General features: G+C 35.3%; 1 protein-coding gene across 1 annotated transcript in view; it reads left to right on the plus strand.

The window, feature by feature from the left end:
• Positions 1-12,619, plus strand: part of LOC103581199 (serine/threonine-protein kinase 33-like) — a 27,360-nt gene that overhangs the window by 9,127 nt on the left and 5,614 nt on the right. The window contains exons 2-4 of the mRNA XM_008563088.1: positions 3,316-3,404; positions 5,370-5,454; positions 11,848-11,923. Coding sequence (XP_008561310.1) covers positions 3,316-3,404; positions 5,370-5,454; positions 11,848-11,923 — 250 coding nt within the window. The remainder of the gene's footprint in view (positions 1-3,315; positions 3,405-5,369; positions 5,455-11,847; positions 11,924-12,619) is intronic.

Raw genomic sequence — 12,619 nt, forward strand, 5'->3', positions numbered from 1 at the left:
GTATTAAAGACTTAAGTATAAGACCTGAAACTGTAACATTACTAAGGGAAAATATAGGTGAAATACTTCAGCAACTAGGTCTGGGCACAGACTTTATGAACATGAGCCTGAAAGTACAAGCAGTAAAGGAAAAAATAAACAGATGGCACTATATCAAATTAAAAAGCTTCTGCACAACAAAGGAAATAATCAACAGAGTGAAACGACAACCTACAGAGTGGGAGAAAATTTTTGTTAACTATGCATCCGACAAGGGATTAATATCCATAATATACAAGGAACTCAAGCAATTATACAGTAAAAAAAAAAAACCCAATTAAAAAATGGGCAAAGGAGCTGAATAGATATTTTTCAAAGGAAGACATACAAATGGCCAACAGGTAAATGAAAAAATGCTCAACATCACTAGTCACCAGGGAAATGCAAATTAAAACTATGTTGAGATGCCACCTCACCCCAGTTAGACTGGCTATAATGAAAAAGATGGTGAATAACAAATGCTGGTGAGGGTGTGGAGAGAAGGGAACACTCCCACAGTGTTGGTGGGACTGTAAATTAGCACAACCACTATTGAAAATAGTATGGAGGTTTCTCAAACAACTACAGATAGATCTTCCATACGATCCAGCAATCTCACTTCTGGGTATATACTCAGAGGAATGGAAATCATCATGTCGAAGGGACACCTGCACTCGCATGCTCATTGCAGCTCTGTTTACAATAGCCGAGACATGGAACCAACCTAAATGTCCATTGATTAATGATTGGATAAGGTAACTGTGGTAAATATACACCATGGAATACTACTCTGCCATAAAAAAGAATGAAGTACTCCCATTTGCAACAAGATGGATGAGCCTGGAGAAACTTATTTTGAGTGAAATAAGCAAAGCACAGAGAGATAAATACCACATGTACTCACACATATGTGGGAGCTAAGAGAGAAAGAAGGAAGGAAGGAAAGACCACAGTAGAGTGTTGGACTTGCAGAAGGAGAGAATATTTCTTGGGCTACAAAGTGGAGTGGGGGGGGAAGGGGTAGGGGAGGGAGGTTGGGGATTATTAGGTGGGGTACACGGGGTACAAATGCAATTTCTAGTAATGGGTATGCTTCCAATATGGATCTGGCCCTCATGTCACGGGCATGAGGGGTGATAATTAACTTTGTATCTCAAGAATATTCACAATAAATAAAGAAAAAAAAGTATTAAAATAAATATAAATAAATAAATAAAAATTAAGTATGTTTAGAAATCTAAAAGAAACAATTAACAGAGCTAAAAGACAACCAACAGAGTGGGAGAAAATATTTGCAAAATACACATCCGACAAAGGACCAGTATGAATCTGACCGTCACATCATAGGCATGAGGGGTGACAGTCAGATTTGTATCTCATGAATATTCATAACCAATAAAAAATAATTTATATATTCTGGGCTTTTCTTTGTTTTTTTGTCTTTGTAGATTTTGTTTTTAGAGCAGTTTTAGCTTCACAGCAAAATTGAGCAGAAGGTACAGAGTTTCCATATACCTCTGCTCCTGCATATGCAAAACCTCTCCTACTATCAAAATCCCACACCAGAGTGGTACATTTGTTACAACTGATGAACTACAGTGACACAGCACGATCTCTCAAAGTCATTAGTTTACATTAGGGTTCACTCTTGGCGGTGTGACTTTATGGGTTTTGACAAATGCATGAAGACATTTATCCACCAATATCGTTTCATGCAGAGTAGTTTCGCAATACTTTAAAACCACATTTAAAAATTATTCTAATTATTCTAATTGCTTTACTATTCTTCAGTGTTACTGCTGCTCCTCTTCTTCATGCTCCTCCCTTTTTTCTTCCAGATTAGTTTGGCTTACATGTGACTTTAGAACCTTCTCATTTTGTGGATGAGAAAAAAACTTTGTTCCAGAGAGGTGCAGTGACACAGTTTGGTGTGGCAGAGCTGGCACTGAAATCCAGTGACCCATTCAGCAGATATTTCCTGAGCACCTACTGCACTGTGATTGGTCCTAGAGTTACAAAGAGTAAAAGACGAGGTCCCTGCCCCTCAAGAAATTCAGGCTGGTGGGAGATGGAGTATGGAGAACAAATTTTAAGTTAACATAATTTCTGTACCTGAGAGCCAATAAAGTAGCTCAGAAGTATTAAGTCAGGAAGGAATTAACAGAAAAAGCAATATTTGATCTGAGGAATACAAACTCATACAAAAAAGTGAGGGCTTTCCAGGCAGAGGAAAACAATTTTTGCAAGGTCTTAATATTATGCTAATGTCAGTCTTCCCATATTAAGCTGTAAATGCAGTGTAAGTCCAAACAAAATCTTAACCACATTTTTTATGGTACTTGATAAGATTATTCTAAAATGAGTGAGAATGGGCTAAACAACAATGAAAAAGAACAATGGAGGCAGCAAGGAGACTTGCCTTGCCTAGATATAAAGATACATTAGTTAAAACTGTGTAGTATTTATGTAAGAAAGGACAAGCAAAGCAAGAGAAACAATAAAAATTCCAAAGCAAAGTCTGGGAATGGTGTAAAGGAACTATAAATGATTAGGCATGATTGCCAGTCCAGGGGTCATTCAACTACGTTTTTCCAGCAATTATACATATAACTTTTTAAGTCTAGGGAAATGATTGCTATGAATATGAACTGAATCAGTTATTTGCAACGAAAGTGTTTGGTACATGATTATATGCATGTGTATACAAATCCTGTCTGAACTCTGACATGTTCAACTGGAGATTTTGTGTCTCAAGGGCGTTTTTTTTTTTTTTTTAACATATAAAGAATAGGAAAAACGTGTTGGTCTTGTAGAAAAATAAACTGAAATAAGTGTATTTTGTAAACATGTAGCCAAGTTACAGTGTGTTAAAATGTTCATGTTGACAGTAACATATGCATAGAAGTAAAGAAGTAATCCTCTATTCGAAGACCTAAGGATATGGGAAACCTTACTGGGTTTGTGACTAAGATTGTCTCCTTCCTCCTAGGAATACCTAACCTTGTATAGGATACTCCTCCACACTCACCAGACCACTCATTGTGAAGAGCAGCTGGTTGGGGCAGGAGGGGAATGGGTTGAGATAAGGGCGTCAAAGAAAATGGCTCCTTAAGATTACAAATGTGGGGAAAGGGCTTTGTAAATAAGAGAATAGGATCGAGCAGAATTACACTTAGCTCCCCTCAAATTTTTCAACAGTGGATAGTAATTTGTCAAATATATTTTATTTGTTCTACTTATATCCCTTCTAATTATTTTTCTATTTTTCATTTCGTTTGTCATTTATTTTCTTGGTAGATATAGTGCATAGAGATCTAAAACTGGAAAACATAATGGTTAAAAGCAGCTTTATTGATGCTAACAATGAAATGAACTTAAACATAAAGGTAAGAGATTAGAAATGGTGGTAAATATTTGCCTATAAACAGTTTTATAGCAAAGTAGCAAAGTACATCTTTTTAGATACATTTTGGTAGCGTTTGAGCAGACAGAAAATAAGTGGCTTGTGCTAAAAAATAAAAAATTCTCAAAGGAGGTTGTAACTGACAAGAATAATTTTACAATAAATATTTGCCTATAAACAGTTTTATAGCAAAGTAGCAAAGTACATCTTTTTAGATACATTTTGGTAGCGTTTGAGCAGACAGAAAATAAGCGGCTTGTGCTAAAAAATAAAAAATTCTCAAAGGAGGTTGTAACTGACAAGAATAATTTTACAAGTTAAGTGGTGCTATTGAATGTGTTTTTTCAAGTACATATTCATTTGGATAGTTCTAAATCATTACTTAATAGCAAGCAAACAGATGCTCTGAATTCTAATTAATTTCAAAATTATGCCTGGTAATTTGATGTAAATGTGTTATAGGTTTAGAGAAAAACACACCTTGGTTGTGCTTTTAATACTAAATTAATGCTAAAGTCTGCGTTTCTCATTGAAAATTTTCCTGAGTATTAATATTTATGTTCTAAGCACAATTAATGTGCCAAGTGTTTATTCTTGAAGATTTTATTCAAATTAAGTGTTTCTTAATGTCAAATAAATGATAAGATACATTATTTATCACTTAGCACTTTAATAGTGTCTGCTTTCAAAATATATGAATGTGTTAATTTAGGAATAAAATGTTGTCTGTAACTCACTCTGTTGCAGAAGCTAAATTCATACATAATACAAATAGGCTTGATAGCATTCTTGGTTTCCCCAGTAAATGTTCTTGAATAGTTCCATTGTAAACTCCATGAGGTCAGGAACTGTGTGTGTCTTATTCACTTGGTACCTGGAATAGTGCTTAAAACATAGTATGTGCTCAGTATTTGGTGAGTAAAGGAACAGATGTTCTCCGAAGAACTAAACTGGATTGTGAAACCATTTGTGTATTTGATATCTGTATAGATTTTCTGTAGAGAAAGATGTGTATCATAATGCTCCAAGTGGGATATTTATGAAAACTCCTGGAGAAAATGATCCATCTATTTAAAAAAAAATAGTGATATCACTTGTTAATAGGAACATTTTCTTACCCCATAAGGCACTGGAACTTTGCGTTCAGTGTCTGTGGACCAAGAGCCTATATTTGGTTGTATGATCAATAAATGTGCTTGTTTTTCTGCTTTCAGCCCAAGGGTGTTTCAATTTGGGAGACAAGACCAAGGGCACATACTGAATATTTAATAAACAAATATTTAATGACCTAGATTTAGAACTGAGCAGAAAGACTACAGATGCAGCAGTAGGCCTCCAGTGTGTTTGTAGTTAATACTGTGTTGTTGTGGTTTTTTTCCTCTTAATTTGCTTCTCCTAGTTTTTAATAGTGTAATAATTATTTAAATTAGTATACTCTAGAAACACAAAGGAAATATAGTAAAGAAAAGGTAGTGTTTACCGATTACACATAGTTATAAAAAAGAGGAGTTTCAGTGAGTACTGACAAGGAAAATGATTTGCATTTATAACAGCAATTTAAACTGGAATATAACTTGAATATCAGAAAAGTAGATAAATATACTAAGGCCAGCATGTATTTTACAAAGAAAGAACTTTTTTTTTAACCTGAAAAAAGTTAAATGCTTTCTTTCAAGATATAAATTCCTATGTTGAACTGGTGAATTTAATTAGCAGGCGTGAGCAATCAAATCATGGATATTCTCTCAAGATCTGAGAAACCAAGCTTCTCTTTACCAACTTTCTTCTCCACACAGAGAAGTGGGTGGGGAGGGAAAAGCAAGGTCCTTTTTAGTAATACAAGTAAAGTCCTCCTACAAGAACCTTTGAATTCAGTGCAAGTCCTGTCTTCAGAATGGTGAGCTCTTGGACAGGAAAACAGGTGACTAGCCTGAATTTCTCTTCGTAGGTGACTGATTTTGGCTTAGCGGTGAAGAAGCAAGGTAGAAGTGAAGTCACGCTGCAGACCACATGTGGGACTCCTATCTATATGGGTAAGTTAGTAGACTTAAAATGATTTTTTCCTATGTAAAAAAAAGTAGAACTAATATGGATTATAACTTGAAAAATGTGATTTTGCTATCATGACTTAATGGCCCTTGATTGAGCTACTGTTTCTTTTCTTAGGTCAAATAATTTCAGTAGTTTTAGCATTTTTTTCGTATTTCCTACCTTTAAAGATTTTTTTTTTTGTAATTTTGTTGTTTCTCTGGTCCCTTATTGAAGTTGTTTATATCTCTTAGGTAATCATATCCCAAATTCAATTATTATTTTGTTAACTCATGCTAAAATCATGTGTTTTGCTTCTTTGTATTTTTTATTTATTTCATTGCCATCAGTTTTTCGTAAAGAGTACTAATTAAATATATTATGTAAAGCAAGTTTCCTATTTTTCTAAATGTGATTTTTAACAGCTTTATTGAAGTTTAGTTTAAATACCATAAAACATGTACAACTCAATGATTTTTCATATGTTCACGGAGTTGTGCAACTGTCGCTAGAATCCAGTTTTAAGACAATTCTGCCACTGAAAGTTCCCTCACATCCATTATACTTAATCTCCTTCCCATCCCTGCCTCAGATAGCCACTAATCTCTCTAGATTTGCCTTTTTGTCTCTCTGAATTTGCCTTTTATTTTGGATCTCTCTAGATTTGCCTTTTCTGGAATATAAATGGAATCATATAATATCATATCATATGTAGTCTTTTATGTCTGGCTTACTTTCACTTAGCATAATGTTTATTTATTTGTTTATTTTTATTTCTTATTTGTTTGTTTTTGGCAGCTGGCTGGTACAGGTATCCAACCTTAGACCTTGGTGTTATCAGCACCATGCTCTAACCAACTGAGCTAACTGGCCAGCCCCTAGCATAATGTTTTTGAGGCACGTTGATCTTATAGCATGTATCTGTAGTCTGCTCCTTTGTATTGCTGAAGAGTTGTCCATTGTATGTATATGCCACATTTTGTTTATCCATTTATCAGCTGATGGACATGTGGATTGTTTCCAGTTTGGGGTTACTATGAATAATGTTGCTATGAACATTCATGTGCAAGTCTTGGTGAGGACATGTGGTTTCATTTTACTTAGGTAACTACCCAACTGAAATTACTGGGTCATATACTAAGTTTATGTTTAACTTTTTAAGAAACAGCCAAACTGTTTTCCAAAATTCTGTTACCTTCCCACCAGTAATTTGTGAGGGTTCCGGTTTCTTCACATCCTTGCCAATTCTTGATATAACCTATTATTTTAATTATACCATTTTAGTAGGTATGAAGTGATATTTCATAGTGATTTTAAATTAACATTTTTCTAATAATTAATGATGTTGAGCATCTTTTCTTGTGCTTATTAGTCATTTTTATGTCTTCTCTGGTGAAATGTCTATTCAAATCTGTGCCTATTATGATGATCATGTAAGAGGGCACTTTAAAAAGTTCGTGGGAAAATGGAATTGAAAGATAATACAAATCTTTCTATGAACTTTTTGAAGACCCTTCATTTTTTTCTTTTAAAATTTATTAATGTAGTAATTACATTAATAGATTTTTAATGTTGAACTATCCTTGCATTTTTGTATTAAATCCCACTTGGTTTAATACACTGCTGTATTCAATTTGTCAACACTTTATTTAGGAGCTTTGGCTATAGCTTGCTTTCTTTGTGCTACCTTTGTCTTTCTTGATGTTAGGGTTATGCTAGCCTCATTTTAAAAATAAAAAATTTTCATGTTTTATATGCTCATGAACCTTTTAAATAATAGAAATGATCTATTAATTAATAGCTTGAAATTTCCCCTTAAATTTTTTTGGTCCTGCTACCTTTTGGTGGATAAAATTTCTATTATATTTTCAATTTATACTAGATTATTCAAGTTTTCTACATCTTCTTGAATCATTTTGATAATTTATGTTTTTCTAGAAAATTGTTTACTTCATTGAGATTTTAAATTTTATTGGCATAAATATGCATATTATATTCGCTTACAATTTTTAGATTCTCCTGTGTATCTGTGCTTATATCCCCTTATTAATTCCTAATGTATTTTTAAGAAGGTAATATGATGTAGTATTAGCAATATTGTTACAGTGTGTTACTGTGAACTCACAGGGAGAGGCAGGAAACACCAAGGCTTAAAATAGGAAACAGAGTTTATCGATATGCTGGCATTGGCTCAGTGGACTTGAGTTGCAAAGGCTGAGCCCCGAATGCAGTGGGGCTGTTATTTTTATATCATGGCATTTCTGGGTTTTTGTAACAGGGCAAGAGAAGTGATCTTATGATCTTATGTGGTTATGACTCTGTCTCAGGGTGGAAAATTACAGCAAGAGAAAAGCAGAATAGAAAATTGTTACAGCAGTGTGTGTTAACCGCAGTGTGAAACAAGGCGGGAGTGCAGCTGCACCTGAGTCTGTATGACATCTGGGTGAGGGTAAAGGGTGAGTTTACCCATTAGACTAACATGAGTGCCTAACAGCCATAGCCGGGCAGGACACAGCTGGGTAAGTACAAGTGCCTCAATATGGACTCTGAAGTCACCCAGCTAACTCAGGATTCTAGCTCTGTGCTTACTATCTGCTTTTGGCACAGTTTCTACATCTGTATAAGAAGGATTATGTCACTCATTTATCAAAAAATTTTTGAGGACCTACTTTGTGTCAGACACTGTTCTAGTTATTGGGAATATAACAGTGAAGAAGACATAAGAATGTTTTACCAGGCCGACCCCGTGGTGCACTCGGGAGAGTGCGGTGCTGGGAGCGCAGCGACGCTCCCGCCGCAGGTTCGGATCCTATATAGGAATGGCCGGTGCGCTCACTGGCTGAGCGCGGTGTGGGCGACACTGCACCAAGGGGTGCGATCCCCTTACCGGTCACGAAAAAGACAAAAAAAAAAAAAAAAAGAATGTTTTATCTTTGTGGAGCTTAACTTTCTGGTAGTATAAACATTAAACAAGGTAAAAAATAAAATATCTGGTATGTTAGAAACAAGTGCTGAGGACAAAAAAATAAAACAAGGAGGGGGATAGGAAGTATTTTAGGATGATAATAAGATCTTTCTTATCAGGTAGACATGAGAGTTAAATGAGAAAATATGTGGAAAGTGCTTAGCACAGTGCCTGGCATGTAGTGCTCAATTTTAACTCTTATAATAATATATTACCAATAATTTTTTTCTTGGTCAAATTTGTTAGTGATTAGGACAGTTTATTGGGCTTTATCAAGAACCAGCTCATGCCTAATGTTATTTGGTTTGTTTTTTTATTAATTTCTGCTTTTATCTTTCTGAATTCCTTCTTTCTACTTTATTTTGGTTTTATTTTTTAATTTCCTGAGTCGAATGTTTATTTTCAGTTGCCTTATATTCTAGTAAATGCACATAAGTCTGTATATTTTCCTCTGCATATTTGACTATTTCTTTTTCAATATAGTATTCTAATTTTGATTTATCTCTTAGTACTCTATAATTTTAATTTTAGTCTTCTTTATGAATTATTTAGAAGTGCTTTTAGAATTTTTCCAGGTGGTTCGGATGTGTTTGATGCTCATTTAAATGTGTGTTAGTTGGGCCGGCCCGGTGGCGCACTGCTACAGTGCGCCGCTTGGGAAGCGTGGCGGCGCTCCCGCCGAGGGTTCGGATCCCACATACAGACTGGCCGCTCACTGGCTGAGCGAGGTATGGGAGCAACACCGTGGGTTGTGATCCCGTTGCCGGTCCCGGTCCGGTACGGGCGCGACACTGAGGGTTGCGATCCGTTGCCGGTCACGAAAAAAGACAAAAAGGAAAAAATAAATAAATAAATAAATGTGTGTTAGTTTTCCTAGCCTTTTGGTTTTTCTGTCTGCTTTTCTTCATGGTAGTAGGCAAAGGTTTCCAACTTTTAGGAATTTTCTTTGTGATTGGACACATGATCAATTTTTCTAAATGTTTCATTGGATATTTAAAAAGTATGTATATCTGGTTTGTTGAGCATAAAAATTCCTGTGCGTGTGTGCTTATTAAATCAAAGGTGATGTCTTTGTGATTTAAATTTTCCATATCGTTAGTTTTTTTTGCTTGCTACTTCTGTTGGTCTCTAGGAGAGAGAGTTATTCAAGTCATTCTCCAAGATAAGGCTTTGACACATTCTTTTCATACTTTTAGTGGATTAAAAGAAAAAAAAAAAGAACTACTTCATAGAAATGTAATGTATATACAACAAAATGCACAAATTTTAAGTGTAAAGTTCAGCAAGTTTTGACAAATGAATACACTTTATAATCACCACCTCAATGAAGATATAGAACATTCCAATCACCCCAGAAAGTCCTTTGTGTCTCTTTCAGTCAGGTCCCCACCCAGATTCCAGTAACCCTGATGATATATCTATCACTACAGCTTAGTTTTGTCTAGAAGTTTATATAAATAGCATCATACAGAATATGCTCTTTTGTGTCTGTCTTTTGGTTCTGTTCAACATAATGATTTTGAGAGTTATTCATGTTGTTGTATCAGTAGTTTATTCATTTTTATTGCCAAGGAGTATAACTAGTTCATTGCTTTTTTGCCTACTTGAAACATAAAGTTTTGAAATTGTTTTATCTTATTTGGGAAAGGCTACTTTAGATTCTGTTCATATCCCACTGTGGGCAAAAGACATCTGGTCTGTAGTTACATGGGGAAAATATATCCAAGCACCCTGAGTTTTATGCCTGCTTATTAGTTGTCTACACTGATAACAAGTGAGAGAACATGAGAGAAGACAGATGGTTTGTGGAGCTTTGCTGACTTCCTAAATGGCTCATTGGCACAGTTATTCTGGCCTCTGCCTCCTTATGAGGGCTGGGATGACAGTGCAAGTTAGAAATGCCCCTGATAATTAAGATGACTCTGAAAGAGTGAAGACCAGGAACCTGGGCCCCTGCTGTGTGATGCATCAATATGGGGATTCTTCATTGAATCTAATCACAGAATTTGCCTTTGTCATAGACACACAGCCACAGAACAACTTGAACTTTAGTGATCCAATATTTAAAGATTTTAAGTAGAGTTAAAGAATACAAGCAGTTGCTTAAAGGAAAATATTTATTAGTAAATTTTCAATTATTTGGAGACAAATAACTCAGTTTGTTATGTATAGCTTAGCTTTTTCTCATTCTTTCTTCTGTTTACCTTTTGAATCCTTTCTGTTGCTTTTTCGTTCCTTTAATGATAGGCAGAGGAAATTGAATTCCATTTGCTTTTAGGAGTTATTATAAAAGGTGTGTATGGGGTGTGTGTGTATAGGTTTGTAGGTAAGGGACATTGAAACCATTTTCTAAAGTAAAAACGTACCTTTTTTGTGGGAGGCACTCTGTAGCTGTTAACTTTAGAAAAGTCACTTAATATGTCTGAACCTTAGTTTCTTCGTTGGCAAAGGGAGTCCAGTGCCTGCATGCTCATCTCACAGAATTCGTAGCATAATTTACACAAGTAACAATTTATACAAAAATACTTGGTAAATTTTAAAGTTCTATTGAAATAAATACATATATTTTGTTTTTACATTTATAACTATTTTTTTTTTCTTTAAAGAAAGATATCTGATCCCTAGCTGTAGAGGTACAATAGACATGTTCATGAAATACCATATGTGACTTTTTTAAAAGGCAGCCATTACAAGAAAATCTAATTGTTAAAAATGTACTACTTTAAAGAAAAAAAAAATTGGTGCTACTTTGAGAAAGATATTTAAAGGAACCTCATTGTGAACAAGGAGCAAGGAAACTCTTTGTAAAGCAAGGAGCACAGAGTTGGGAGTCACAAATACCTGGATCCTAGTCTGTATCCTATGACTGATTGGTTTTTTGATCCAGTCTTGTAGGAGCTCTCTCTTTATCTTGGTTTTCTCATTTGAAAATGTGGAAAATAATTCATATTTTGTCATAGGAGTGCTGTGATGTTGTTATTATTATTCTTTTACTAAAGTGATTTATAACCATTTATCTTCGTTTTTCTGTGAATTCAGATTTCCACATATTGGGCTTACTTTAAATTACATCCTCTTAAGGCATGTATTCAATTCTATTTTGGGGAAAGGACTGAGATATTATTGTTTTGTACTATAACTACACAATCTTTGCAAAATCATTTCTTAACAATTTCAAAGGAATAAAGAGTAGTACATTTAGTGATACAGTTATGCCATTGTTCCATGAGAAACTAAATGATAGGAGTGAGGATGCAGGGACATCAGTTGTTAAGGCCTGTACATTATTCATTTAACATCTGCTGTTGGTTCTTTTTTTCCCTATGGGGGAATAAATTACAACACATCAGCATATTTTTCATGCTTTGAGTTTCAGCATTTAAAAGTCATTTATTGTATTATTAATATTATTTTATTTCTTTTTATTTGTCAGCCCCTGAAGTTATCAATGCCCACGACTATAGCCAGCAGTGTGACATTTGGAGCATAGGTGTCATAATGTACATTTTGTAAGTAGCCTGCTAAATGTACAGTTTAAAATGAATGGATAGTCTCTAACAGTAGAATGACATAGATTTTAAATTAAAACTAAACAATGTATTTTTAAAAGTGATTTAAAAACCAATTGAGAAGTCATCCTAAAAGCTCTCTTATTGGTTGTCAGGCACATCTCTTTGGTTTTTTTTTTCCTTTTTTCATGTCCGGCAACGGACCGCAACCCTCAGTGTCGCGCCCGTACCGGACTGGGACTGGCAACGGGATCGCAACCCTCGGTGCTGCGCCCGCCCCTCGCTCAGCCAGTGAGCGGGAACCGGTCTGTATGTGGGATCCGAACCCTCAGCAGGAGCGCCGCCGCACTCCCAAGCGGTGCACTGTAGCAGTGCGCCACCGGGCCGGCCCCTTTGGTTTCTTTTTTTTTTTTTAATACTGTAAATTTATATCTTTCAGCTTTGCTTTTCATTGATCCATAAATATAACAATGCACTGTGTGATCTAAGCAAATTGAAAAACTGTCCTTAACACCTTCCTGATCCCTTGTTAAAAACTGTAAGCGTCTCTGTTTTTTCACAAGATTCACTTGTAACCCATCAGATACAGGAAGGAACTGCGACCTGGCACTAGGGTTACCCAGATCGACAGGGCCTATGTGGGAAGTGGGTGCTAAGCAGGTGGAGGTTCATTCAAGATCTAAAAGTATTCTGTAG

This window comes from Galeopterus variegatus, unplaced genomic scaffold (genome assembly GCF_000696425.1).
Source record: "Galeopterus variegatus unplaced genomic scaffold, G_variegatus-3.0.2 Scaffold12539, whole genome shotgun sequence".
Classification (NCBI taxonomy): domain Eukaryota; kingdom Metazoa; phylum Chordata; class Mammalia; order Dermoptera; family Cynocephalidae; genus Galeopterus; species Galeopterus variegatus.